The sequence below is a fragment of the Bacillus rossius genome, chromosome 13, assembly GCF_032445375.1.
Source record: "Bacillus rossius redtenbacheri isolate Brsri chromosome 13, Brsri_v3, whole genome shotgun sequence".
Lineage (NCBI taxonomy): Eukaryota > Metazoa > Arthropoda > Insecta > Phasmatodea > Bacillidae > Bacillus > Bacillus rossius.
The window spans coordinates 19,611,802-19,639,606 of record NC_086340.1 but is presented as its reverse complement, the minus strand read 5'-3'; the positions used below and the strand labels follow the sequence as shown (position 1 = coordinate 19,639,606).

The 27,805-nt window shown below is 36.3% G+C and overlaps 2 protein-coding genes across 2 annotated transcripts in view; one reads left to right on the top strand and one right to left on the bottom strand.

The window, feature by feature from the left end:
- LOC134538318 (zinc finger C2HC domain-containing protein 1C) overlaps nt 1-5,473 on the top strand; it is a 129,512-nt gene extending 124,039 nt beyond the window's left edge. The window contains exons 6-7 of the mRNA XM_063379529.1: nt 87-350; nt 3,165-5,473. Coding sequence (XP_063235599.1) covers nt 87-350; nt 3,165-3,455 — 555 coding nt within the window. The 3' untranslated portion in view covers nt 3,456-5,473. The remainder of the gene's footprint in view (nt 1-86; nt 351-3,164) is intronic.
- A 2,527-nt stretch (nt 5,474-8,000) lies between these two features.
- On the bottom strand, nt 8,001-25,818 carry LOC134538319 (thymidylate kinase). Its single transcript, XM_063379531.1, has 5 exons — nt 25,596-25,818; nt 22,548-22,656; nt 19,585-19,675; nt 16,163-16,351; nt 8,001-10,482 (listed from the first exon to the last, which is right to left on the bottom strand). Exons 1-5 carry the CDS (start codon nt 25,723-25,725, stop codon nt 10,375-10,377), a joined length of 627 nt encoding a protein of 208 aa, XP_063235601.1. The 5' UTR covers nt 25,726-25,818; the 3' UTR covers nt 8,001-10,374.
- Between the last annotated feature and the right edge of the window lie 1,987 nt (nt 25,819-27,805).

Sequence of the window (27,805 nt, the reverse complement as noted above, 5' to 3'; positions counted from 1 at the left end):
ACTTACATGCACTCCCGTTGCACCTATCAAGAATGTTAACCGGGGATCGGGGGTGTTGAGATGCGTGGTTCTCGGCGTGTCCGCAGAGGGCGCCAGCTCGGGCCCCCGCCAGCGCCAGCTCGGGACCGGCCACGCCGCGCCAGCCCTCGGCTAGCTCCGGCGGGCCGACGGACCTGGCCGAGTGCAAGGTGTGCGGCCGCCGCTTCGCGCCCGACCGCGTGCAGCAGCACGAGCGCATCTGCAGCCGCACCAGCAAGAAGACCCGCAAGCCCTTCGACCCGCTCAAGCACCGCGTGCAGGGCACCGACGCCGAGGCCTACCTGCGCACCATCAAGTCGCAGGCCAACAAGGTGACGCCGTCTCATCCCCCCAGCCCATAGAGCAGTGGCTTGCCGTAGACCCATCTTCCTCCCTTCGACCCTCTCACAGCACCTCGTGCATGCCAACAAAGTGACGCCATCTCATCCCCAGCCCATAGAGTACTGGCTTGCCATAGACCCACTTACAGCACCTCATGCAGGGCAACAAAGTGATGCCATCTCATCCCCAGCCCATAGAGTAGTGGCTTGCCGTAGACCCATCTTCCTCCTTTCGACCCTCTCACAGTACCTCGTGCAAGGCAACAAGGTGACGCCATCCCATCTCCAGCCCATAGAGTACGGGCTTGCCATAGACCCATCTTCCTCCCTTTGACCCACTCAAGCACCTCGTGCAGGGCAGGCGCCGTCAAGGCGCAGGCCAACAAGGTGACGCCATCACAACCCCAGCCCATAGAGTAGTGACATGCCATAGAACCATCGTTCTCTACTGTTCACATAGCATGTAAGGCCGCATGGAGGTAAGAAGTAAGAGATTTGCTAGGGGGCGACCGACCACGTTTGCATGACTATATGGTCACTGGGTGAAGATTTTTTTTAACAGTTCGTTCTCTGCGCCATTTTGGTTGTACATTCAAAACATTGGCTTAAGTTTAGTGTTTGCATTTAAAAAAAACACTTTTAAATGACTGTATTTTATGGAAGTAAGTGACTTGTGTTTAACGATGGAGATTCTTATCCATACTTACTAACCATCATCAGTCTTAGTCAAACACAATTTCCTCAATGTTTTGAGTGTGACAATATGATGGCGAAAAAAAGAAAATAATTTGTGACTTCAGCTACATCACAGCATGAATATGTCCAACACCATGATTTTTGCTATGTAAATACTTGAATAACAGCTTCCTTATCTAAATAGCAATACAATTTATGACTATAATAAAATTTAACGCAAATTTTGTGCCGATGCGTGTTCGTGAAGTTAATTTTTATCAATACTCACGATTTGATGACATGTTTATGACTCTTCCTAGCGAGTTACTTTCAAGTCACGGGCCAACAAACTATTAAACAAACTTTTATCACATGAACCTTTAAACAGCTACAGTTTGATTTGTTATCTAACTGCTTAACTTCGTGACATCATTATCAGAGTAAATGCTTACTCCATATAGGCCACCATGGAAGACTGAGTTTATAAACTACGTAAGGAACGCAATGACACACCAACGCAATGAATCACGGTCGTTTGGAGAAGCATGTAAGTCGCAAGGTAGTAGGCAACAGATTTATTCCCCGGGGCTTCTTTTGATAATTCAGGTTTATAATTCAAACAAATTTATGTTTCAGTAATTTGATTCAAAAGTTTTATTTTCTTTAGCTTTAACAACGTTTCACAAGGGAAAAAGTGATGTACGTAATAAAAACAGACATTGTGGCCTACTATGTAGGCCCTACATATTTTCTGCGTCTTAAAAAGTTTTCGGAACAATTAACTTCAAATAATGAAGGCGGAAAACGCAAAAAGTTGAAAGTTTGCCGATGCTTGCGTTGCGTCTTTGCTTTCTGCTTACTTTATAAAATGGAATCTGAAAACATTGTTATTGAACTTTTTTGTGTCTTGAGTTTCTTGCGTAGTTTATCAACCTTGGCTTAAAGCTACTCTGCGGAAAATCGTAGAGGTAGAGAAATGGCATGTTGTAGACCCATCTTCTTCTCCGCACGATACCACCATTGCTTACATTTCGTCATTGATGATCATGAAATGGGTAGAGCCACGATTATTTCGCAGATTCACTGGGTTGCAAAGTAGACTTGAAGCGCATATACATCTGCCTGAAGTTTGATTGGACTACAGTGCTCTTGACAAACCCTTTAAAACCCTGCGCCAGTCATAAACAAGAAGAAGTGGTTATCCAATCACGCGCAACCTACCATAGGAGGTGACGTGTCTGTCTAGTATTCTATCATTTATTTGTGGTTTATTCTTATTACATGTATATTTGTTGGCCCGAATACAGACCCTGTTATGTTCTCAAATCTCAAAATTTATTTAATTATAATTATTTACTTTTTTTGTAACCGTGGTTGCCATTTGTTACGTGTTTCCACGTATCGCATTCGTAAAGCCGCAGACGGATAGTGAAACGTAAAGATCTCGCGGGTCCATGACTCAGTTCTCGTTTCCTGCGTCACTTAGCAGTATAGGAAACCCGTTTTTTGGATGACACGGAAACGTAGATGGATCACGTAAACGAAGACGTGATCTCTCGGGACATTTCACTATCGCGTCTGCTGCTTCCACGATGCACGGAAACGTAACATATGGCAAACGATGAGATTGCATTTCAAGGTTACAAAGCATTAATTTGATTTTAAAAAAAACTATGTATACTACTAGCTCGCTGTAGGAAAGGTTTTGATGGAGATTAAAAACTGACGAAAACTAGCTTCTACTGCGCAGCTTAGGTTCCCCCCTTCCTTCTTTGTGACAGAGAGAGGAGTGACGGAAATTCTCTGTCGCAAAGAAGTGAGGGGGGAACCTAAGTAAGCTGCGCATTAGAAGCTAGTTTTCGTCAGTTTTTAATCTCCATCTAAACCTTTCCTACAGCGAGCTAGTAGTATTATTCTTATATATTATAGCACGGGCAGAATTTGCAAATACAATAAAAATAAACGACAAAGAAATAATATTATAACACTGGATATTGTTGTACTTGAAACCATTGTTGAACGTATTTATAACTTAAACAAACATGGCTTCTGCCGCGTAAGGTGAGTGAGGTAAACGGAAGAGCTAGTCCCGTGGAACGCAGACGGAGAGACAAGTGTGATCGGTTGCAGCCGGCCGCGCCCAGCTCCAAGAAGGCCGACTGGCGCAGGAAGCACGAGGACTTCATCGCGACGATCCGCGCCGCGAAGCAGGCGCAGGCGTACGTGGCCGCCGGAGGCAAGATCTCGGACCTGCCCCCGCCGCCGCCCTCCGACTACTCGGACTACGTGCAGTGCCCGCACTGCGGCCGGCGCTTCAACCAGCAGGCGGCGGACCGCCACATCCCCAAGTGCGCCAACATGGCGCACAACAAGCCCAAGCCGGCGGCCAGGCCGGCGCCCGGGCCCTCCAAGAGGCGCTAGTCCCCCGGGTCCAATAAAAATATAACGCACTTGCAGGTTCGCCCGCCTGATTCCGCGCGGCAATTTCACTGTGTTGTTATTTCATTCGGTGGGTGGCCGCCAGAGATCAGGGAAATATACAGACTGCACGTACCAATATGGCGGCCGTTTGTTTACAAATGAATTGGCTGTACCTGAATTTGGAGGTTAAATTGCAGATGTCAACTCATACATTTTTTTTATTATGATGTTACGTTTAGGACTTTTAATACGTATCTACATATTAACCAGTAATATTTTGATCTAATTTTCTTCCGAACAGCTGAACTACAAATAATAAACATACGTCCGCCATATTGCTGTGTGAAAATCAGGAGGGGAAAAAATGGGGTGGAAATACGGCTTAACGTCTGACGGCCAATGCTCTTACCTGCATCCTTTCCTAATCTCCGGTGGCCACGTCTGCATGGTTAGTTGATAAGAGCGTGAAGCCGTTTTTTTTTTTCTTCCTTCAACTAATTGTTGCGCAATGTTGGTTAGACACCCAAAACATTGGCTGAAGCTTGGAAACAGTGGACACAGTTTCAAAAGATTTCTTCTTTATAAAAGTTGCTTTTTTTAACGACGGATATTCAGATCCATACTTACTAACCATCTTCAGACTTGGTTAAGCACCATTTCCGCAATGTTTTGGGCTGGGAACAATAAGGTGATGGCGAGGTTAGAAAGTGACTTCAGCTACATCTCAGCATTCCATCTCCTGACTTTTCCTAACTCCATAATTACAGGCACCTAATTCTGTACCCCGGAGGAAAAACATGTCCGTTGTTTAGGAAATAAAGTTAGCACCAGTGGCATACCCAACCTGAATAAAATATGTCATTCATTTTGGTTCATTAGTGCCAGAGTAAAACAAAACATACATACAAGCTGAGATTTATGACACGTCATTTTTTTAAATACATAAACTGTTATTACCTATTAATGTGTGTTTACAATTATTAGCATCAGGGCCACAGAGAGAAACTAAGGGCCTGGAAGCAAATAGGTTTGTCAACTTCCCTCTCCCCCAAATCCTTTTACCTACAAACTTCACAATTTAAAAAATTATTAATTAACTGTAAATAAACCTGTGTGTATCGCACTTGTATGGTTCCCAATGAATTTTATTAGCAATATGATTGTAATTTCGACCTATTAGGGTAAACACATGCATAAAAAATAATCTTGAAACTCAACCGGATCCCAACGATTTTGACCCCTCTGCCCGGTTCTTCCCGGGTTTTTTTTGGATAGAGTTGCTTGTGTTAATAAAACAAAAAAAAACAGTTTTAGTTCAACATTTAAATACAGTCCTAGCATAAGTAGGCCTATCATAAAAGCTAGTTACATGTGAATAACATAAAATTCCAATGTGTTACCTTCACTCTACCTCCAGTCCTACAGTAGACAGTGGCAAACCTTTAGATCCACTGCTGATTGGTACCTACAGTGTCCATGAAGTATGTACATTTTTCACCCTCCCTCTAGTGGTATAGAACTCTATGTGCAGATACTATAAATAGAAAAAATAGGCATGTCCAGTTTCTTTCAGAGGTGAAGAACAAACACCATGTGGATATGATACAAAGAAACTTGCTCTCCAGTAAAATTATAATTTTGTAAAATGAAAGCCTTTACCTCCGAGGTACAGTATAGATTTGGTAACATTTGTACTACTAATACCAGCTACATTGAATTCCCTAATTAAAAAATTTCTGTTGGTTTTAAAAATATTCACACTGAAGTACAGTGGTGAATGTGACTCCACAGATAATGAAAGTTACATATTGTCACTCTAAGTGCAAAAGATTGTAAGCCAAAATGTAATTTCCACCCGGTAGCAAAATCTTGAATGTCTTCAACTGATTCAATAAAGGTACAACCAAATGTCAAAAGATTCTGTAAGTTTTTATAGCCTAATGTTATAACTGCAGTGTTTGTATGACGCTTTTATATAAACGACCTTCTGCACTTTGAGTTACAAAATATCTATCACTGCACCATATCTCTCATATTAAAGTGGGAAGTTAAAATAAAAAAAGACATTACTATAAATGCAATAAAATATAAAAGCAATACTAATATTATTCATTAAAAACAATAACATTTACAGTACTGATTATTCCACTAAAAGTCAGGGGCTTAAGGAAAATAGCAAATCAAGATTTAATTTTGTTTGTTTTGATAGTTTTGATAGTTTCTTCGAGCAGTTTAATTTTTTTAATGCCTAAATTTTGATAGAAAATTCTAAAATATTTTCATTTTTTTACCCTGAAAGATACCAAAATGTTGTCAAAATTGAATTAAATTTCAATTTAAAATTTTAAAATGTATGCTTACAATGTTCAGGAAGGGCTGATAATTTATCAATTTATTACCTTTGTATTTCCTTTTCTAAGCTTTGGCATGTGTGCCTTGGTAAAATTATATAATTTTTCACTTGCTCATTTCAGTAGTCCTGAATATCTTATCACAGCCCATTCAGAATACGGCAAAGGAACCAAAACACAGCAATTAAAACAACAGCGTAAATGTAGCAAAAAACAAACATTTTCCACAATGCACTGTTCTTTGTGGTGTTAACAGCAAAACCTTTGCATTAAAACAGCAATAAAACTATGTTATAAGAAAACACTGGACCGAGTTTCATTTTTTTCCTTCAAATAGTGAAGTTTGTTTGTTCCTGAAATTCTTTTACTGATTTGTTTGTTCCTGAAATTCTTTTACTGATGCTGAGCAATGTTTGGCAAATATAAATCATCTGCTCTAACAAATGATTTCATCTCAATCCCTAAGGAATGTTAAATTTGATTCCACAATTCTGCAGGGTATAAAGATTGAGGCATCTGATGACCAAGAATTGAAGGATCTAAAACTAAAACCCATTGCTTCAAACTCCACCCAACTGTTAACTTTCAAATGATTCTGGTGTTTATGCATGTAATTAATATACTGTATAGTATTAATTTTGAACCTTGCAAAGGTAGACCGGTAATCATCCTAAATTATCTTATACAACTGATAATTTTTCGGTAACATATCATATTTTTACAACATATTACTAAGTATATTAAATTATTTACTACCACCATTGTTCTACAACTTATGATTTCCTAATTATTGCATTTAATTTTTTACTTTATGCATAGTTCATGAAAATTAATGTATTAATTTAATAATATATATAAATGATCAATGCTATACATGGAATCAGGAATCAAGAATCAAAGATTAATACGTGACAAAGTGGTACTGTGATAATCTCACAGTTTCTTTTATCATCTTGTGACAGTGTTTCATAGAAACATTTCTCAATCTTTGGAGTTCTTTTTCACAGTGTTCCGATAAAAGTATGTCATATGTGGATGTTGGTCCATTATTTTGTGAGCATTACCTTTGTGTGGGAAGAGTATTATCCGTGTGTGTATTTTTTTTGTTTATTATAGCAAGAGGAAAAATGTATTTTCAAATGATCGCAAATAATCATTGCATGTAAATAGTATTCAAGTATATATTTAGTCATGTATCTCATATGTTTTACCAATACATAACTGAATTATTATGGGGTTTTACACTCTTTTTTTTTTTTTTAAGAACAGATCATTTTAAGTACATTATTCATTGTAGGACAATAATTTTAGGGTAAAATCTGTAATCAACTTATTAGTATGTAACCAAGTTCCTTAGAAGTTTTGGATCTCACAATCTACTAACTAGCATTTTTAAAGTGCATTATAACTTAATAATTAGTGCATTGAAACTTCTTCAGTGTGTGATATAAACTTTTTTTTAATCTATCAGAGTGAAAATAAAATTATATTAGTTATTTTTACTACGTAAGCACTCTCAAGAACATAATTTATTTTTAATGAAAGTGTTCCATTTCCATTGTCTGACTGGTAAAGAAAAAATTATGGAAAAAAATATTTGAATTTTTATAGGATTGTAACACAAAAAAAATATTCATGCATTATGTTTTCTATGTTAACTCATTTTCTCCAGATAAAATTAAAATACAAGTTAGTGCTCTTCCAACAAGAACGTAATGTTGGCAGCAAGATTTTAAGTTTTCTTTTAATTCATAGTTTAGTTTGTGTAATGTCATTTTAGGTGCAGTTTATTCATAGTTTCTGTAACTAACTCACATTACTGTAGCTAAGAAATATGTTCACACATTTTAACTCGAACTTCTATGATTGTTTTTGACTTAATAACATTATTTTCAAAGTGTATGTGTGTGTTTGTGAGCAGTAAGTACAGTACGACACTGTCATAAACATTTCACAGCAATTTTACCACTGTGATTCTTATTGTGATAATTACAACTTGAAGTAGGTGGGAAAGGAAAATACTTAATTTCATAATATTGTCAGAAGCAAGGCAGCTCTTTTTATAGTTGTGAATTTTACATGTGATTTAAAATGTTAATAGTTTATTACTAAGTCTTCACTCTTTGTGAAGAATGAAATGAAACATGGGAAATTTGTTACTGGGACCATTTTTCCAGGAATAAAATGGAGACCCTAGTCTCAGAATGATATATTTGTCATCATGATAATAACAACATTCCACATGGTTCAACAGACAAGTGGTGCTGGCATTTATTTAGGGAAAAACAGTTTTGAGTTACACTAATACGTACTAACATTACTATACGTAAAAATTAATAATATAAATTATTGTATATAAAATTTGTACCATAATGATTGGAATAAAAAAGTTTACTTCTACTACTACAAATGAGTTTCATTTTACACGTAAACAGTAATGGTATTGATAAGATGAATGTGTCTGGTAGTTGATTTAAGAGGTTTGTTCACATAGTTAAGCCATTTCTGCTCTCAGGGGAATGAGGATTAAGAGTAGCAAAAGAGCACTAACAGCTATTACACTTGATGTTGCTGACCAGAATATCTAACAGCAGTTTTGTTGTCTTCAATTTTACCGTAAAACATTGCTTCCAAAATAGGACGAATAAATTAATTTAATTAGATCTCACGTGTTTATTTCACAGATAATAATTTTAATAGCTTCTTTTGACATGTCATTACTATTAGAATTCTTAAACAGGTAAATAAAACAGCATCACGCCTTAAATTTACAGTTCGAGAATCCAAGTTTTTTTTCTCCCACTGCAATCAAAATTGCATGACATGACTCTTAAAATTTAAAAAAAAAAACACTGATTTTGTTGATTTCCCGCACTTGCTCTTTGAGTGCAAAAAAAAAAAAGTTTGTATTTGTGTTTGTCATTTGAGCATTTGGGTTTTTCCCGTATGCATTCCTAGACCATTCATCCAATTGCGATGAAATTTTGGTGAGTTATGCGCATGCCCGCAAAGGTTTCTGAGTTAGTACAAGTATTTTACAATAGGTGGCACATGAATCATTTCTACAAATGTATTTCATATAGTTTAGCGGAAGTTTGTATTTTCATTGTATGAATGCACACACATTACAGATTTTATCTTTGAAAGATTTGAAATTAATTAAAATTAATAAAATAGAAACAATAATTCACATAGTATAGCGGCAGTTTGCTGTTTTTGTTGCATGAATGCACATGCATGACATAAATGAATTGAATTAAATATAAAAGATTGACACAGAGATAAAGTGATAGATATAGAATTTGATAGAGAAATACAGAGATATAGAGGGAGAGAGTAAAGTATTGAGAATGAAATGGAGTTAGGTAAAGAGAAATACAGATGTATATAGCTATATAGAGGCATATATAGAGGTAAAGAGATTGGTATGTAGAGATATAGATAGTGCAAGATATAGATATATGGTTGTATATAGAGATATACATTTAGAGATAGAGAGATGCTTTGTATATGTGAAACTACATCAAACAAATTACAAAACAAAATTGATTGAGGCATTGCAATGCATGCTGAGCATTAGCTAGATAATGAAATCTTTTCAATATCAGATATCTTCATTTTTCAACTTTTTTCTATGGTGATTTATAGTGCCTAGATTACATACAGACCCATTCATTTTTAGATATATAGAAGTAAATAACTATACACTGGCAGAACATCTGCCTGGTTCTTCCAGTGATTAAATTTAAAGTGATTAAAATTAAATTTACTTTAATTATTTTGCATACTTGACATTCAAAATAAGAAGACAATAACTGTCTACATCTGATTTATAGAAAAGTACTCTTCACCCTGTGTTCAAACTGGGCAGTGCTGGGTATAAAACAAGAATAATTTTAGTTTTGTTACAGAGAGATGAAAATGCCTTGCGATGTACATATGTACAAATTTGACCAAATGCAAACACAGTGCATTATTGGGGAAAAATATGTATGGCCCTTATGGGGTGATATATTTCATAGAAGTTCCAATAAAAATGTTAACAACACTATGAAAGTAAGACAAAAATTAATCAAAAGCTAAAACATTTGTAGAAGTTATGAATTATGCACCATGAAATTAAAGACATAAAATAATTAGGTAATAGAAAATCAGTCAACAGTATTTACACATAAAAATTTACATGCAAACATCAATACTAACATTAAATAATTTTTCACATTTGTTCATCACTTGACCAAAAAAAAAGAAACATTAAATTTTACAAGAGGATTATGATGTTTCATAAAGTATTTGTTCAGAAAAAGATAAACACTCAACTGATATGGAAAGTTTTTTAATTTTTATAACAATTTTTTTTAACGAAGTAGTAAAGTATTTATAAAATATTCACCTTCATAACATTTTTAGTATTCTACTCTGACCAGCATTCCTACTGGATAAACTTCTTCAGAGTCCTCATAACTGCGTCAGATATTACAATTAATGAGTTGTAATTGAACAACTTTTGTGAAAAAGTGCTGGGGAGAGGTTCAAATATTTCCAGCCACTCATTTTCAAACGTAAAGTCACCAGAGCTGACCCAACGGTAGAATCTGCGCCTTTTCGATAACTTGTAACGTCTTGGTGAAAAGTTGTTGATGCAACTCTTCGATGCCCTTGTCAGCATCTATAACCTAAAAAAAATATATATACATATAAATATGTATTCAATTTTATTGGGTTTTGTGTCTTCACAGTAGAGATGGAAACACACAACAAATCAGAAACAATTATTCTGAAAATAATTTAAAAACTTGGAAAATTTATCAGCTCTACGTAAGTAACATTACGTAAATGATTTGTCACACATGCAAATCACGTTTACCATCAAATTAAATCCAATAGTTAAGTGTCAATTATTTACTCATTTTCTGAAGGAAAAAAAATTTTAAAAATACTAATTTCTGAGCAGCTTTAGAAAATATTAGGCCTGGCTACAAGTGATCAAGTTAATGATATGCTAATTATGCTACCTTCAAAATTTATTTTGAAATTTAAAAATTTGTTTTGAAACCAGCAAATATGTCAATAAGTTTCTGTGAATCCCCCTTCTTTTTTTTTTTCCGAATTGAATATCAAATTATCCACGAATATTGAATATTATTCAAACTGATTCAAACAAACAGAAAAACTTCTGAATATTTGTTACACATAAAAAGCATGTATGCACTATGCTGCAGAAAACAATTCTACATTTTCAATAATTCTTAGTTTCATTTAAGTTATAACCTTTTCATTAAAATTTATTTTTGAATGAATCCCACTTGCTGTAATTAATAATTTAAAAAAAAAGAAAACAATTTGAAATGTTTGAAATGTCAAATACAAATTCATACTCAGAGACTCGCACTAGGAGAAACAAACACAGGAAAAAAAAAAAGGAAAAATGAATAGTTCTTGTTGACATTGAGCTCATCAGAGATGATAAGGGTTATGAGTAGGTGAATTGCGATAAAACCGAAATAACATAGAAAAGTATGTCAATGAACCATGTAACACCCATCTGTGGGTTAATACACCATAAAGAACCAAAATACAACTAAAAATCATAAAATACCAGTATTTTTAATAAATACTAATTGAAATCACAAAAACATAATCCTTTAATATCCTTTAAATATATTAAATGCATGTATAAAATTTGCAGCTGTTATTACATTAGTAACTAATTTTTACATTGCAACTAGGGATGGGACGAATCCACATTTTGGTCGAATCCGAATCCTTGTTCGAATCCTCAGTGTTTGTCATCGAATCTCGAATCCCAGTCCCACACTAAACTTCACCACATGTTATTAAAAAAAATCCCACATTTATTTTAAAAAATTACATAGGCCTATGTATTAAAAAAAATCACATGTGTATTTATAAAATTATAAAATAAGTGTATAGTGTATACACCTGATATCAAATAGAGACAAATAACCTCAAAAACCACACACGTAAGTTTGCATCTGTCTAATTCTCTGTTAAATTAATCCTTCCTATGTTTTCAATAAAATACGTTTGTATAACAGACACCATTTAAAAAAAGTTACGTTTTTTTCTGCAATGTTATATTATTGAAGGTTGGAAATGATAGAGTAGTTATGCTAATTGACAAAATGCAGCGTAGTTTATCTTATGTTTGTGCCATTTCCGTTACCTTTATAATATAGTTTAGGTATACAATTTTCTAGAGCTGGATGAACCTGTTCTGTGGTTTCGAACCGAGCCGAACTGAACCTCATACAGAAATAATTGTTTTGAATTAAAATGAACCGATGACCAGCATTTTGGTCTTTAACTGAGTGGTGAGAAAGAAAGGTTCTCAAGCCATATGTAAAATTAAAACCTTATATAGCTTAGCTTATATATATATACCAACTTTTAATTTATGAAGAAGTTCCAGCATTTTGGTCTTTAACTGAGTGGTGAGAAAGAAAGATTCTCTAGCCATATGTAAAATTAAAACATTATATAGCTTAGCTTATATATATACCAACTTTTAATTCGTGAAGAAGTTACATCTAAATTTCAAAAAGACTATATTCCTTTTTAAGTGTACACTAACCTTCATTTAAAAAAAATATTATAAAGATGACCAACATTCAGCATAAGGACACATTTAACATATTTTTGTGGTAGACATAACCTAACATTTTTAATAAGTAAAACTTTTTAATAGGACATAAAAAAAAAGGCGAATGTGAATTAAGTTACCTATCTACATTACAAAACCCGCTGACTGCAGTTGCTGTTTTCTTGGAAGAATGCTGCTCGTTAGAAGAAACTTTAGACGTTTTTTTTTTGGGGTGGTTCTGGGTCATCCGGGTCGTCATTATCTTTTCTCCATTTGGAAAACTTAAACGACGTTAGCCTGCTCATCGCAAATCACCTCAAGAACAATAATATTGTAAACGTAACGTAAAAAGTGTGGTTATAGAAATTTGCGTAGGAAAAAAGAAAACACGAGAAATAATGATGGCTGCCGCGACTACGCTAGTCAAATTAGTACCGTACTGTAAAATTTACTGGACCAGTACTTTTAATACACAAGATTAAATTAATATTTTCATTACCTGACTGTTATAACCAAAAAGGCCAAAGAAAATAAATACATCCCAGTTATTTAAATTACGTAATTTACGTAATCATTTCCTACCGCATTTGTCTTGTGTTAACTTGATCACGTTAGTTTTGCCGAAATACGAGAGTTCTCGTACATGCGCTTTAGTTTAACGTATGGGGTACGCAATGTTTGGTGATTTTACAACACTTATCGTACACGCACTATAGTTAAAGGTATAATATACAATACCTTTGGCATTTGTACGATAGTTTATATTACGTAGTACGACAAATGCATACAAAATTCTCTAAAGTAATCAAAAAACAAAGCGCGCCCATATGAAAAAATGCTATGCGAGTTATGCGACGATTAATAATTTTTATTTTATTTTGTCTGAGCTTGAAACTGTTGAGGCGACGATTATGCGATAAAAGTCGGAATATTACAAGTAATAGAATTTTGTTGAGCTGTTTTGTGAATGGTCTCTAATGGGGGTTAGAAAATTAGAAAAACGTAATTTTTTTTAAACGAACGTTCGGTTTTTCGAATATATTTTAAGAGGTTTCGAACCGAACCGAACGTAAGGGTTCGGTTCGGTTCGAAATTTTCAAACTTCGCCCAGCACTACAATTATCAATTACTTCCTAAAACTCTAAAAACCCACCTCGAATCCCACCTCAGATCCTACGAATCCTCGAATCCATAGGATTCGGTATATTCGACGAATCCAAGATTCGAAAATCCCATCCCTAATTGCAACGTAAGTATGTTTTCCGAATTGACACAAATACTTTTATTGTTCCCATTCGTTAGATGGTTCAACATGCTTATTACAAATTATTATATTGTAATTAACATAAAAGTACATCATGCATGTGTCAAAATGACACTGTTTGGTGAAATAGGTATTAAGAAACATTAAAGGTGTCATATGTGTAGAATAATACCTATATCTTTATGAATATACAGGATTCATAAGAAATAAAAACAATAACATCAAGTTCTCCTGTTTTAGAAGTGAAATTGGTCTAAAAATAAGACAATAAAATCTTGTCACTAGTTGCGAGATGAGAACAGAGCATCAATGGGATGCAGACGCGGGGGAATATGGAGCACTTCGAAAAACCCTATCGGTCTCATTACAACGCCCGCTGTGTAAAAAATCTTGCTTTGGCCCCGCGTGGTATCGAACCCAGGTTGCCTCGGTGAGAGGGTGAGTTATCTGACCCCTCGACTACTGTGACCCCAAAAAGAAAGAAACCTTCTTCCATTGTAGGCCTGTGCGAATACATACTAGTTTTTTGATGCAAAGCGAACATCACATTGAATTTTTAAAATACTTGCAAAGTCAAATCGAATTACGAGTATTGTTCTCGGCGAAGCAGTATTACACCTATCTTTTTAAAAAAAAAACAGAAGTGAAGTAAAAAAAAATTGTTTAGCATTTGTTTATGTCTGAACTGACTAAGTGATCAACCAATTGGGCTCTATGTATAATATAATTCAATAAAAATAATAAAATAACCATGCATAATATTAATACTGAGCATTCTTAAAAACAAATTAGTGTCAACTTTTGATTTTTTTAAGTAAACAACTTTATTCAAGGAAAAGCTATATATTTTCATGGGCAAATCTTTAAGTTCCAATGTTTTAAAGCTTTTAAACAAATGCGAAGCTTCACATCAGACGCAAAGCTTTGCACCACAACAAATACTTCAAATAAACTGATATAAAATTTCCTGGCAATGTCAAATTGAATATTAAAAAGAGCTTTGATTGATAATCATAGTCGAAGTTAGAGGTGGGTTGTTACAGCAATTTTCGGTATCTGTTCCAACCTGTAATGTACTAGTTACAAGTAGCTGATACTTCTGTATCAGCTCGAGCAGTAGTGGTCCCAGGGAGCAACAAGGTATCAGCATTCTCGTTACAGGTTACACATCCTCCGTGCCGTCATCACCAGCGTAAAAAGGTATTGGTGTTCTTACCACGTACATTGTTGGGGGCTGTCATGCTTTATAGTTAGTATCTTTATAGTGAAATAAGGAATGGATAAGTGCAGGAAAAAGACTTCATTTGTGTGGAATTTTTTCACGGAAAATAATGAGTTTGCCAAGTGTAATTTGTGTAAACAAAAACTGAGTTATAAATCATCATCGACTAATCTGAAGAAACATTTGAAACGTAAACATCCAACTGTACAGTTACCTGATCAGAATCAAGATAGTTTAACATCACTATCACTGTCCAGAAGTAGGAGCGATGATCCAGACATCGCAAATACGACACCGTACCTCAGCAAAAAAAGATTCTGCCAGATATAGGAATTCTTTCTACAAGCAGTTCGTCGGTTCCCAAACAAGCCGTGTTGAAAAGAACCAATGCGCATGACTGTAAAGTAAGAGATTTTGTTGTAAGAAAACTTTCTGTTTCTGCTAAGAAGAAAATTGATGACCAACTGTTAAATTTATTTACTGTAGATTTTCAACCATTCTCAGTTTTTGAGGACGAAGGGTTTCGAGGATTTGTTTATGCACTAAATCCATCGTATACATTGCCAAGTAGGATAACAATAACAAACACATTGTTACCAGCTGCTTATGAAACTGTGTACAATAGCATTCAAGAAATATTAACCACTGAAATTAGTTCTGTCACACTAACAACAGATTGTTGGACTTCTGTTAATACTGAAAGTTTCATGGCAGTGACATGTCATTTCATAGAATGCAATTTCAGATTGATTTCTTTGGTGTTAGATTGTTGTTCATTTTCGGAGTCCCACACCAGTGCTCACTTAGCCCAGGAACTGAGTCGTGTAGCAAAAGAATGGAGGTTAGAAAACAAAATTTTACTCTTGTGTTTCGACAATGCAGCGAACATACAGAAAGCTATAAAAGACAAATCGAAATGGAGGCATTTTGCTCTGCGCCTCTCCTTCAACGCCTTCCCCTGCGCTTCCACCCCTACATTCTTTCCCTTCTTTATCCCTTATTTGTCGTGCCGCTCCCTCCCCTTTCACAAGCTCCGCCCAAGTGACCGTCATCTGCGATCGGGTTCTGCGCACATTGGCTGTGGTGTTGTTCCAGGCGAATTCTAAACTGATACTAAAGTACTTGATACTTGAATAGTGTACTCGTTTGCAGTACCTGAAACATGCATGTATCAGTTACAAAGTAGCAGGTTGATACTCGGCAAACCCACCTCTAGTCGAAGTTTCGCACAGGCCTACTCCACGAACATAAAAAGCTACAACAAACCTGCCAGGAGTCGTCACGCAGGGCCTCGTAGTTCTCCCGCACCCTCTCCTGGAACTTGGGCCGCTCGTACCTCTCCAGGCCGAACTGCTCCCGCCTGGCCGCCGCCTCGGGGCTCAGGCTGAGGAAGAACACGCTGTCCGGCTTCGGCAGGCCCTGCTCAGGGGCCCGGCACCACTCCAGGTCCATGTTCTGGACCAGACACGGGGGACGACCGCGAACACACATTCAGCACCGTTTTACACCCACTTGTACTGCAATTACACTGCATGCAGACATGCTGGGTAGATTAGATCAACAGGTGTGAAGTTCGTGAGGAGCAGGGGCACAACAACTAAATTTTCAAAGGGGGGGGGGGGGGGCAATATACCTTTTTATAAAGAATCACCGATCCCCCCTATTGAAGCGGGGGGTCCGGGGGTCCTCCCCCGGGAAAATTTGTATTTCAAGGTGGAAAATTATTATCTAAAAATTGATTACACAGCTAGTGGAAATAACGAAATTATTTATCCGACTTGTACAGCACTTTCTTTGCCCCCGTTTGCCCCCACTTCAAGAATTCAGAGGGGGGGGGCAAAATACCCTTGCCCCCCCCCCCCCCCCCCTGTTGTGGAGTATGTCACTGGCAGTTACGAGGCGAGACAGGGTCAGGAACTGATACGGACGGAGCAAGCAAGAGCAGGAACAACAGGACTTGAGAAGGATCATGGGGAAAAGAGAGTCTGCCTAGGAAAATAACAGAGTTGAAGTGCACAAGAAGAAGTCCCCAAGGAAGACCAAGGAGAAAGTGAGAAGATCCGATAGTTAAAGGAATGCAGGAGGAGAAGACGAACAGAGTGACGGAGGAGGAATGATGATGCAATTACATTGCATATACTAACTGACACATGGCTAGACATCATCACACAATCCCACAGTTGTTATAGTGACAGGGTGTCTTACAAGTACATCGGAACCCATTTCTGGACTGTTTTAAAAACTTTTAATAATTTTTTTCCCCCAACATTTTCACATCACAGGGTAATTTCGTTATACACAAGACAAAAAAATTAATTTACTATTTGAAGTAACATGCCAATTTTTTTGTTGGAAAGCTAAAACCTTTTCAGAGATAATTTCTATGTGATTTAAGTGGACAGCCTCCAACTGTTTATATTATTTAATGTGGGATTATAAAAAAACGCAATGCAAGGTAGCAAAGTCTGCAGGGAATTATAGTTTTGTGACTTTCAAACCCCCTTGCTGTTTATTTCGGGACTTCTTCAAGACTTTAGTAACCAATCATTTGGATATTGGATCAATACTTTTTATCGTGACCTTACACATTACAAACTCTGAATGCACCCTCTTTCATAAAAGCTGGATAATTAAACAATAAAACATAAAAAATATTTTGTTTTCTATTTAGGTTCATTATACCAATTGATGTATTACCTCGCACATTATGCAACTGTTATGTAATCAGGTAGGCTATAGGTGAAATAAAACTACATAAAGAAACATCATGAAATAAATACAGGATTCCTACACTGTTATTTTATATGATTTCCCTCATTTTTCTCTGCTTCCTATGTACAAAATAACTAATATATTAAACTACAAACACTTACTGAAACACATTTCAACCACACCCAACATGTTAAACCAACCATAAAATCTATGTCTGCAAAATAAGTTCTTCACTATTATTTCCTCAAAATTGTATGTAGCCAAAGCTGCCAGTATGTAATACAAAACAAATATATTTGTTCACTTTGAAATAATATAGTGATGTGACTAGGTGATTGAGTATTAACACTTTTGAACGTGCTTTAATTCATTAAATTAATGTACCTTAGATTTGTGATTAAAATAGACTGGTCTTAATACATAAATGAACACACTAGTGATTTAAATTAATAAACCTGTTTGCTAACTAATATTTTGTCAATTTCCCTGTGTTTTCCAGGATTTGAAGAAACCTTTTTATGTGTAAACATTTAGCTCTTGATATACTGCATTTGGTAGGATTAATTTCATGAAAGTGGAACGGAAGTCGAACGGAAATGTGACAAAAAGATGATAGACCCACGTATAGCAGCATAAACTCGTGTATAGTCACTTTCGTAAACATTAGGGTACCTACCAAATGTATTGGTGTGCCAAATGAAACTTAGTGAAACTACCCTGGATTATAACTGGTAAACTAAAATAGTCATAGTAATATGTAATCTCAAATTTAAAATACCTACAAAAACTGGCATTACAATGATTACTATTATAATACATATTCTCTTTAAATTCCAAATTTGCTTAATAGCACAGCGGTAGAAAGCACGCTTGTTAACCTCAAAGAACGTGGTTCAAATATTGTCACTGGGAATTTTTTTTTTTTTTAACAATATTTAATATAATAATTTTGAATCAGCTAAATGAGGTTAAGGTTTGTTTGTAGGAATTATTTACAGACTGATTTCAGTCGTTCAAGCAAAAACAAATACACAAACATATACTTAGTGTTATAATATGTGCTTTAAAACAATTTAATATTTTACTAATGCCATAAAAAAAAAATTAAGGTGTGCAGAAACTTTATAGTATTAACTGTTTAGTGAATTTTAACAAGATTTATAGTATTTTAATAGAAATTCTTGTCAAAAATTTGGTTTAAAGCCGGAGTTTAAAATTTTTTAAGTTTTTTATGCTTTTATCGAAGCCATTTATAATAGTTTTAAATTTCTGTCTGTATCGTGCTGATATCTGCGCGTGATGGTGGCAACGTTTATGATCAAAGCAGCGAATTCTAACAGTGGGCGCAGAATGTATGTGCAAGATTCGCATCCAGAAATTTTGGTAACTGAAAAGTGTTGATTTTTTTGATTAGTATAGTTTTCAATTATCATGGTCTGCATTATTTTAAAGAATTCAATGTTAAATTTTGTGTGCAAGTTATGTATCATAAGTTTATTTGCAACATGAACAACATGAGATAACATAAATTTGCTCGCTACAGAGTTTAAATGTTTACACATCACTGGCGGGTACTGAAAGACTCACTTTTATTTTTTAATTCCCTCTGTTTTCTTTCCCTGTTCTCTCCTGTCTGTGAGAACACTGAAATACTGCATTAAGAAGTATCTAGAAACAATTCACAGTTTGAGTATGAACTGATTTGGATAAATAATGCCCTAAATTGTCCCAAGATCTCCTGCACAGCATACTACGTAAACACATTTACTTGTTGTTCCAATGATCCTTTATAATGCATGCTGCTGGAGGAATGAGGTCGGGAGAAGGAGGGGGGAGGCAGTACATTGCACCTTTCTCTCACTTCTTACAGTTCTGTCAACCAACAGTAAAATCATAGTTTTTCAAACTCACATGCAAGATATGTGTAATTAATCAAACACACAACTAGCACACGACAAAACAACAGTTATACATACCGGTTTCGCAGCTGAGAAAGCTACTCCTGAATATGAGTACCTATCCACAATTAAGGTGCAACCACCTCCTAAAAGAGAAACCATCTTGGGCCTGGAAAAAAAAAATTGTACAACATGAGTCAAGCCTGCATGGGAAAAAAAAAATGTTGAAAAACCATGCAGTACATGATAAGTGCTCAAAAATTTACTTATATAAAACAAATATCTGGTAATATTCTAAAACCACAGTTACAGCACTTCCTTTAAAATGAAATGACAGCACAAGTGTTAATTATAAATGTATGTATTTCTTAAATGGAAACATTCATAAATCCAAATTATTCATGTACAGTGGAGTCCCGCTAATCCAGACTAAATGGGACCAGAGCCATCCGCATCACTGAAGATTAAACGGAATATGCCTTAAAACGCAAATGATATAAGTTTTATATGGGTAAAACTATAAATATCAATTTTTTTCTCTCCATAAATACTACTTTTATGTTTAATACTACCGTATACAAAGATCTCAGTAGTTACAAATCCAAGTTTTACAATTTGTCACTGTCTTATTATGATGACAGTGTTTGGTAAAAAAAAATCAATATACAATGTTGGAAGCCAAATTTCCTCATTAAATTTTCTTGTGAGGTAACAGATATACTATTATTGCCTGCTGTTAATAAAGTTTTTAACTAAAACATTTTTTTTTTTCCTTTCTACTTTTTCAGTTAGTGAAGTTCCACTAATCCAAACTCCTTTAGTCTAGAAATTCGGTTAATCAGGAAGGGATTTAAAAAATAAAATGACTTACTAATCAATAAATTTTTAATTTTAAACAAAAATATGTTTTGTTATGTTATTATTTCATGAGTTTGTAAAAACTTAGGTCTACATATCCAGAAGTATTAAAACCAAAATTAGGCTGTAGGATAAGTTTTTTTGATCAACTTTAATAGTTTTATCCATCTAAAACTTTTCTTACATGCATTTAATGATAAATTCTATATAATCTGAACTTTCTGTGATTCGGTCCCATCTAGTTCAGATAAGCAGGAACTCTACCGTACTTATAAATAATAAAAACCAATCCTTACTTAATATAATGTGAAAGAAACTCTGTCTGTCTGTCGCGCTTTCACGCCAAAACTACTGAACCGATTTAAATTAAATTTGGTACACAGATATTCTAGAGTCTGAGAAAGGACATAGGTTACTTTTTAATGTGAAAAAAGGGTTGTAAGGGGTTGAAAAGGGGGGGATGAAAAGTTGTATGGAAGTATCGTCATTTTTAGAGCTAGAAGCTTGAAACTTATTTTTTAGGCTGTTGATTCTATATAAATAAATATGGCATTCAAAGTTTGTAAAAGTTTTAACCTCAAGGGTGTAAAATAACAATAGTGAATAGGGGATGAAAGTTTGTATAGAAATATGTAAGGTTTATTTGAAAGTTTTATAAGTTTATGACAAGAGACAAAATATTAGAGCTATTCTGATGTAACAATTAGGGAGTCATTACAAAATGTGAAACTGAAGTTAACGCGAGTAAGAAACTTGCCAAGCACCGCGCCGTACACAATGAGCGCTGTGCAGCCGCGCGGGGTGTTGAGGGGGGGGAGGGGGGTGGTTGAGCGCAGCGTGGTACGGTGCGGTGTAGGTGGGGAAAATATTCCTAAGTGTGCTTACCCGATCGGGCAGACGACTGTGCCACACGCATGCGAATAATGATTTTTTCCGCTGCAAACTCATTATTATTAACTGCAAATTGATTACAATTCGATTAGCTTTGCATTTAGAAGAAAAAAAATTGTTTTTCCCATGGGCAACTCTATGTGGCATGCTCACATGTATCAAATATGCAAAATCTTTATGTTTCGACAAAAGATGGGAAAACAAAAAACGTAGTTTATAAAAATTTACTTAAATAAACTTATATTAATACTTTATGTACTTACATACTTAAATAATTTAATAAGCTCTTTGCAGTGAAACACTGCAAATAGCTCATTAAAGTATTTATACATAATATGTGTCTTATTTGTAAAATAATTAGCCTAAATAATTAAAAATGCTACCCAAAGACACTATTCCACACGGACGAAGTGGCGGGCATAGCTAGTATTAAATTACTAAATTAATTTTCATACATAGTACATATTAGTTATAAATTTCCACAAATTTAAAAATCAAATTATATATTTTAATATACCAAATTATTCAGATGAATTTAATTACATTTTGTGTTTTGCCTTGCATTTTAGTGTCATGCGGTGCATTGACTTCCGTTTCGGTGTTATTTAGTTTCCATCACTATTCACCATATTGCCTCTATCAACATATTAAGGGGGTGCCTCCCATTTCAGGTCAAGATTTTATATTTACAGTAATTACAGATAAACTTGCAGACTTTCTCAATAGTTTAACTTTCACGAAACAAAAAATATATACAGCGCATACTTTTTGCCTAATTAGCTGCCAAAGTTACATTTTTAACGTTTTTGGGTTGTACAAATAAGGAGAATTTAATTTATTGCAGAACTGAAACATTTTAGGTTTAACTGAAATGCCACTGGCTACTTCAAGAAAGGGGTTTTAATTTCTTTCAGAAAATATTAATTAATTTTACCTGGCATTTCAAAATTCTCAAATTTGTTACAATTTTGACAGCTAGAAACATGAAATGGATTTTTGTGATAGAAATGCAAACCATATCATGAAGTAGCCAGTGGCATTGCAGTTAAACATAAAAAGTTTCAGTTCTGCAATAAAATAAATTCTCCTTATTTGTACAACCCAAAAACGTTAAAAATGTAACTTTGGCAGTTGATTATGCAAAAAGTATGCGCTGTATATATTTTTCATTTCGTGAAAGTTAAACAATTGAAAAAAATATAAAAGTTGATCAGTGATTAATATAAATACCTTAATAATATAATGACCTTAAATGGTAGGCACCCCCTTAAGAGGCTTATAAATGAACTCACTGCTGTTCCCATCTGTTGGCAGCAAAGAGCAGGTGTATCGCCTTGTCTGTCAGTTCTTGCTGCGACGTCAGGTACGCGTCTATGAGCTTGCCGGTGGGAGTGGACCGATCTGACGACACAAGAGCACTCCAGAGTCAGGGGCAACGTCCGGAAACAATTTGTGCACGAGGTGGGATGGTTGTGTACAGTCTTGGGCAGCACTCACAGACTTGACTCAAATGTTCCACATTCATGTACAGGTGTGTAGAAATATTTGAAGGTTCGGTTACAGTTCCGTATCACACATCAAGTTTATCCCTTGATTCTTATGGCATGATCCTGTTGTACATGATGCTTGCTGTTTTAATTTAGTACGTCGAAAGATCCTAATGAATTATACAATATAAAGAGCTGACATAATTTGTTTGTATTGTGGTATTCAAATTTTTGCTAGACCAGGATCTTTCCACATAATAAATTAAACCAGCAAGCATCAAAGTACCACACACTCAATATATAGAGGATCATTGGATACACTTGGATACATGTCTAACTGTAGACAATTATCACACTTCCCACTGTGCTCACAATGGTGAATCACATCCAGTCAATGATCATCATGACCTCTAACCAATCAAAGGGCAGAACTCAGATGTGCCAATATTCTGTAACAGAGTGTCTACAAATACCTGGTGAACCCATTTCAAGATGTTTTCCGGACTTTTTAACTTACTACATCTTTATTTTATAACTTACCACATCTTTATTTCACAGATTAATTTTTATGTATAGCAAAATAAGCTAAACTAAAAATAATACAAAATTCACAGGAACATGATTTTTGGGTAGAGGAGATAAAACTTTTTTAGAGATAATTTCCATTTTATTTAAGTTAACAGTCTCCAACTATTTATATTTCATGTGCCAATATAAACTTAAGTGGTGTGTCAGAAAAAAAAAGCTAGCTAAAAGGCTATTGAAAATAATAATTCAGTGACTTCCAACACAGTATCAGTATATTCCAAGACTATTTTGTGACTTTCATGACTTGTAGACATCCTTTTTGAACATGAGAGATCCCATTATTAACACCCATAAACTGTCTATTTTTTCCATTCTATTTTCCAGGCAATAGAGAAGCTTGTGTACCCCGCCTAGTCATGGGTGAGGCGGGATGATAAGTGTGATGCTCGCTGATGCTTATAGCACAGAACTCTGAACTGGCACTCAGTCTTTGCGTCGTGCATAGGGTAAATATGAAATCTGAGCAGTAACCATTATATGGTGAAGAAACGAAGATAAAGGTGTAATGCAAGTCCCTGGAGTAAGCTTGCAATTGTGCTTCCACTTGGTGGCAAGGAGTCTCTACCACCCCTTCCCGCTCCCCCAATTCTTGAAGCCACCTCCTCAAGTCCTTCCCTCCTCTCACATACAATATCTTTCCCTCAATCACATTCCACTCCCGCCCCGTCCTCACCAGGAATACTTGCCTTCCTCTTTCCGTTCTTCTCCACTCTCTCTGAATCTTCCACCCATGATCCCTCCTCCCTCTATACACCCCTTTGTTCAACCTATCTCCCAGCTTTTCCCAGATATCTTCCCGCTTGTCATCATAAAAAACTTCCCAATCTTTCTACTTTCCTCCTTCTGTGTAGTATGTCCCACCCAAGCTCCTACATCATAACAGATGGCATATGCGTCTCACCCTTCGCCCCTTTCCTCCTCCACCAAATAACCATTGCCCATCTAGCCGCTCTACGTTGCAGTTCCCTTTCCAGTTCCTTAATTTCCTTCCCTATATGTGGCTGCATATTCTAGTATTGGCGTCACCAACATTCTCCTTCACTCTCCTTCCTGTCCCCTTCAGTGTCCTAGCAATTAGTGCCAGCCCTCTCCTTCCCTTCTTTATCACCTGCTGCACCTGCTTTCCTCAACCTAGGTCACTCTGTAGGATTACTCCCAGGTACTTGTATTCCCCTACCTCCTGAATCTCTTGCCCCTTCCAATTATATGCTTGCTTAACTACTTTTCTTCTCCTTGTAAATCTGACCACCTTCATTTGGTTGATATTTATCCCCATTCCATTTGCTCTCGAACAAACTTCCAACTTCTTCAATTCTTTATACAGGTGTGCCGCTTCCCTCACAGATTCATTGATGACGCAGACATCAGTGATCAGTCTCAGTTTGCTATCCAATTCCTCCCCAACATCGTTCATCATTATTAAGAACAGCAGGGGCCCCATAACGGTCCCCTGTGGTAACCCTGATGGCACGCCCCCCCCCCCCTCTTCTGACAATTACATTCCCACCTTCACCCGCTGTTTCCTATCCCGGGTATCCTATCCCATGTCCAATTCACCACCCTGCTGTCCTCTATCAAACTATCCACCTTCTCCATCACCCTCTTGTGTGGCACCTTATCAAACACCTTCTCAAGGTCAATAAAGATTGCATCTACCTTTTGGTCCCCATCCACTCCTCCAGCAGCTCAGCCATCTGCGTCTCACAGGAGAAACCCTCCTAAAGCCATGTTGCCTCTCATCCATCCATTCCAGAACTCCAATTTTTCCTACCGTATACCTCACTATAAGTTTTTTCATCACCTTCCTTGTTAGACTGACCGTCCTATCATTTTCTAGTTTTGCCTTATCTCCACTTCCCTTGAAAATAGGCACCACCACTGCCTTGGCAGCTGACCCTCCTCCAGTGACTGTGAGTATAGCACTTGAAGTACTTACAGACCTCCTTTCCTCCTAGTTTAACATGGCTGGTGGAAGCTCAATTGTAGGGTGAAGAAGTTAACATGTAATCCGTCGAAGTGAGTGGCAAAATATGGGCCCGATATTGGTGTAGAGTACAAAGGAACAAAACCGCAGCCTCGGGGGGAAAAAAATTACATTAGGCCTGCCCTAGTTGTCTTAGTATCTATTTTAACGTGAGCCTATTCATTATAAACAATATTTAAGCCAAACAACATGTATTCTCGAACATAAACCATAAATTAATTAGGTGCTCGATAAAACCAGTACCAGCAAACCAAAGACTTCTAAACCAGCCAAGTAGTTACCTGGGAAATTCATGTATTTTGCAGCAATTCCAGCTTCTAAAAGTTTATTTACAAGTTTCTTGCACTGCGTCGTTTTGCCCACTTTGTCACAGCCTTCAAATACTATGAAAGCGCCTCGACTTAACGGCATTGTAAATATTGTATGATAATTAAATAACTCAAAAGCCCAACTCTCCCCGCCAAAAAAACATAAATAACAAGTAAAACCAAAGACTACATAAGAGAAAGACTGGTAAGTAAAGAGAAGCCTGTTTTTTACAGACGATAGACCCACACCCGAAGTTCCCCGAAGTTCATGCTCGCTTTTTCTTTTTCCCCGTACCACAACAGGTGTATTTATTTGGGAGTAGCCGTGGCCCGCGACTTCGTCCGCGGGGGATTTATTTATCGTTACAAATAGTACTTCATTGTAAAAATTAATTAGCAAAAATTAACGACTATATGATACATACTGTAGGGCCGCGACGTCTTGGCGTGTCGTTTTGCGGTGGAGCGGGGAAGAGTAAATGAGAGGGGAAGCAGCTGCGCGCGCACATCAGCCGCTATGCGGTTCATAGCAAAAACATCAGGCGCCACGCTCTCAGTCTGAAGTGAACAATGGAGACCGACACAGGACATTCAAGATACAATAAAGTAATACATAGTGGGGAGAGGGGAATTATAAGTAGTGTAATCCAGTGTTGTGATGAAGAAGCTGCCAGCAAATGTCTGCTAGTACCTCTTGCAAAAGCAACAGAAAGAGCTGCGCGATACACAGGTAGGCCTATAAGCCAAAGATCAGTTTCGCTTATCCGAAAACACAACAGAGAGACGCCAAATAACAAACAAACAACACCAGGCAAAAAGGTAATTATAACTTTAAATAATAATACTTACATTATAAGTTTTTCAACGCATTCCCCGTAATTTCACCCGCGGTTTGTTTGTTTTGCATTTGGCAATTTTCCAGACTTTCTGCACCGCTTGTTAGAATATTTGTTAGCTACAAGTGTAGCCGATATTGCTACACATTATATTGCATTATATTACATGATATTATATTACATTACATACATTATACATGCATATACATTATATATTGCATTGGGTATATATTTTATGATATATATGATTTTATGATATATATTAATGTATATTACATTAATATATTATTTATTTACAATTTATATATACATATATATAACACTCCTTTATTTGACCGTAAAACAGCCTCTCATGTTTAATTATTCATTTCAGGCAAAAAAAACTGGGAAACGTTTTTTGTCAGTTGATGACTTTGATAGAAGAGTGATCAGAGACACTATCCACGAATTTTATGCAGTGAAAAAACGATTTCCCACAACAAGGAAACTACCGCCAGTTTTGAAAGAAAAAATCGGATGGAGTTGGGGAAAGACATCGCTGCGTAAAATACTCAAAGAAATATGTTTTTTGTGGAGAAGAAGCCAATATAAGCGAATGCTTCTTCTCGAAAGATCTGACGTTGTTGCTTGGCGATCACGGTACCTGACTCAGATGAAACAGTGCAGGGAGGCTGGGAAGAAGATATTTTACATGGATGAATCCTGGATTGACACTAATTTAACCTTTCAGAAATGTTGGCAAAAGAAATGTGACGTTGAAGGTGTAATGGCAACAGGAAATGCAGCGCACAGACTGATAGTTGTACGCATTGGTTCTAGGCAGGGCTTCCTTCCCGGAGCCTCTCTTGTTTATAAAGCAGGCACAACGACAGGAGACTACCACGGCCAGATGAACTCTGGAAACTTTGAAAAATGGATTACGGAAAAAGTGATTCCAAATTTTCCACCCGCTTCAGTCTTGGTTATGGATAATGCTCCATACCATTGCAAGCAGGAAGACAAACCGCCATCAAAGTACGAAAGTAAATGTGCAATGATAGCTTGGTTTAAGAGAAAAGGTATGAAATGTGACAATAAAATGCGGAAAACAACACTTACAGAAATTGTTGAAAAACATCGACCGAGAGAAAAACGTTTCAGAGTAGACAGGTTAGCTGAGCTACATGGTCATCGTGTAATTCGTCTGCCTCCCTATAATTGTGAATTAAATGCTATTGGGCTCGCGAGGGCCAAAATGAAGCGTTTAATTCGTGAGAACAATACATCTGGTGAACTTTCGTTGCAAGCGTTGCAGTCGCAAACCACCTTAGATTCCATCACAAGCACCTACTATTATCGTGTTTTTAA

Excerpts from the sequence above, each read along its gene's own strand:
- LOC134538319 (XM_063379531.1), bottom strand. The coding sequence starts at position 25,725 with ATGCCGTTAAGTCGAGGCGCTTTCATAGTATTTGAAGGCTGTGACAAA. Across the intron at positions 16,352-19,584 it reads CTTTCTCAGCTGCGAAACCG|AACATGGACCTGGAGTGGTG; the intron begins GTATGTATAACT and ends TGTCTGGTCCAG. Across the intron at positions 10,483-16,162 it reads TGCGTGACGACTCCTGGCAG|GTTATAGATGCTGACAAGGG; the intron begins GTTTGTTGTAGC and ends TATTTTTTTTAG.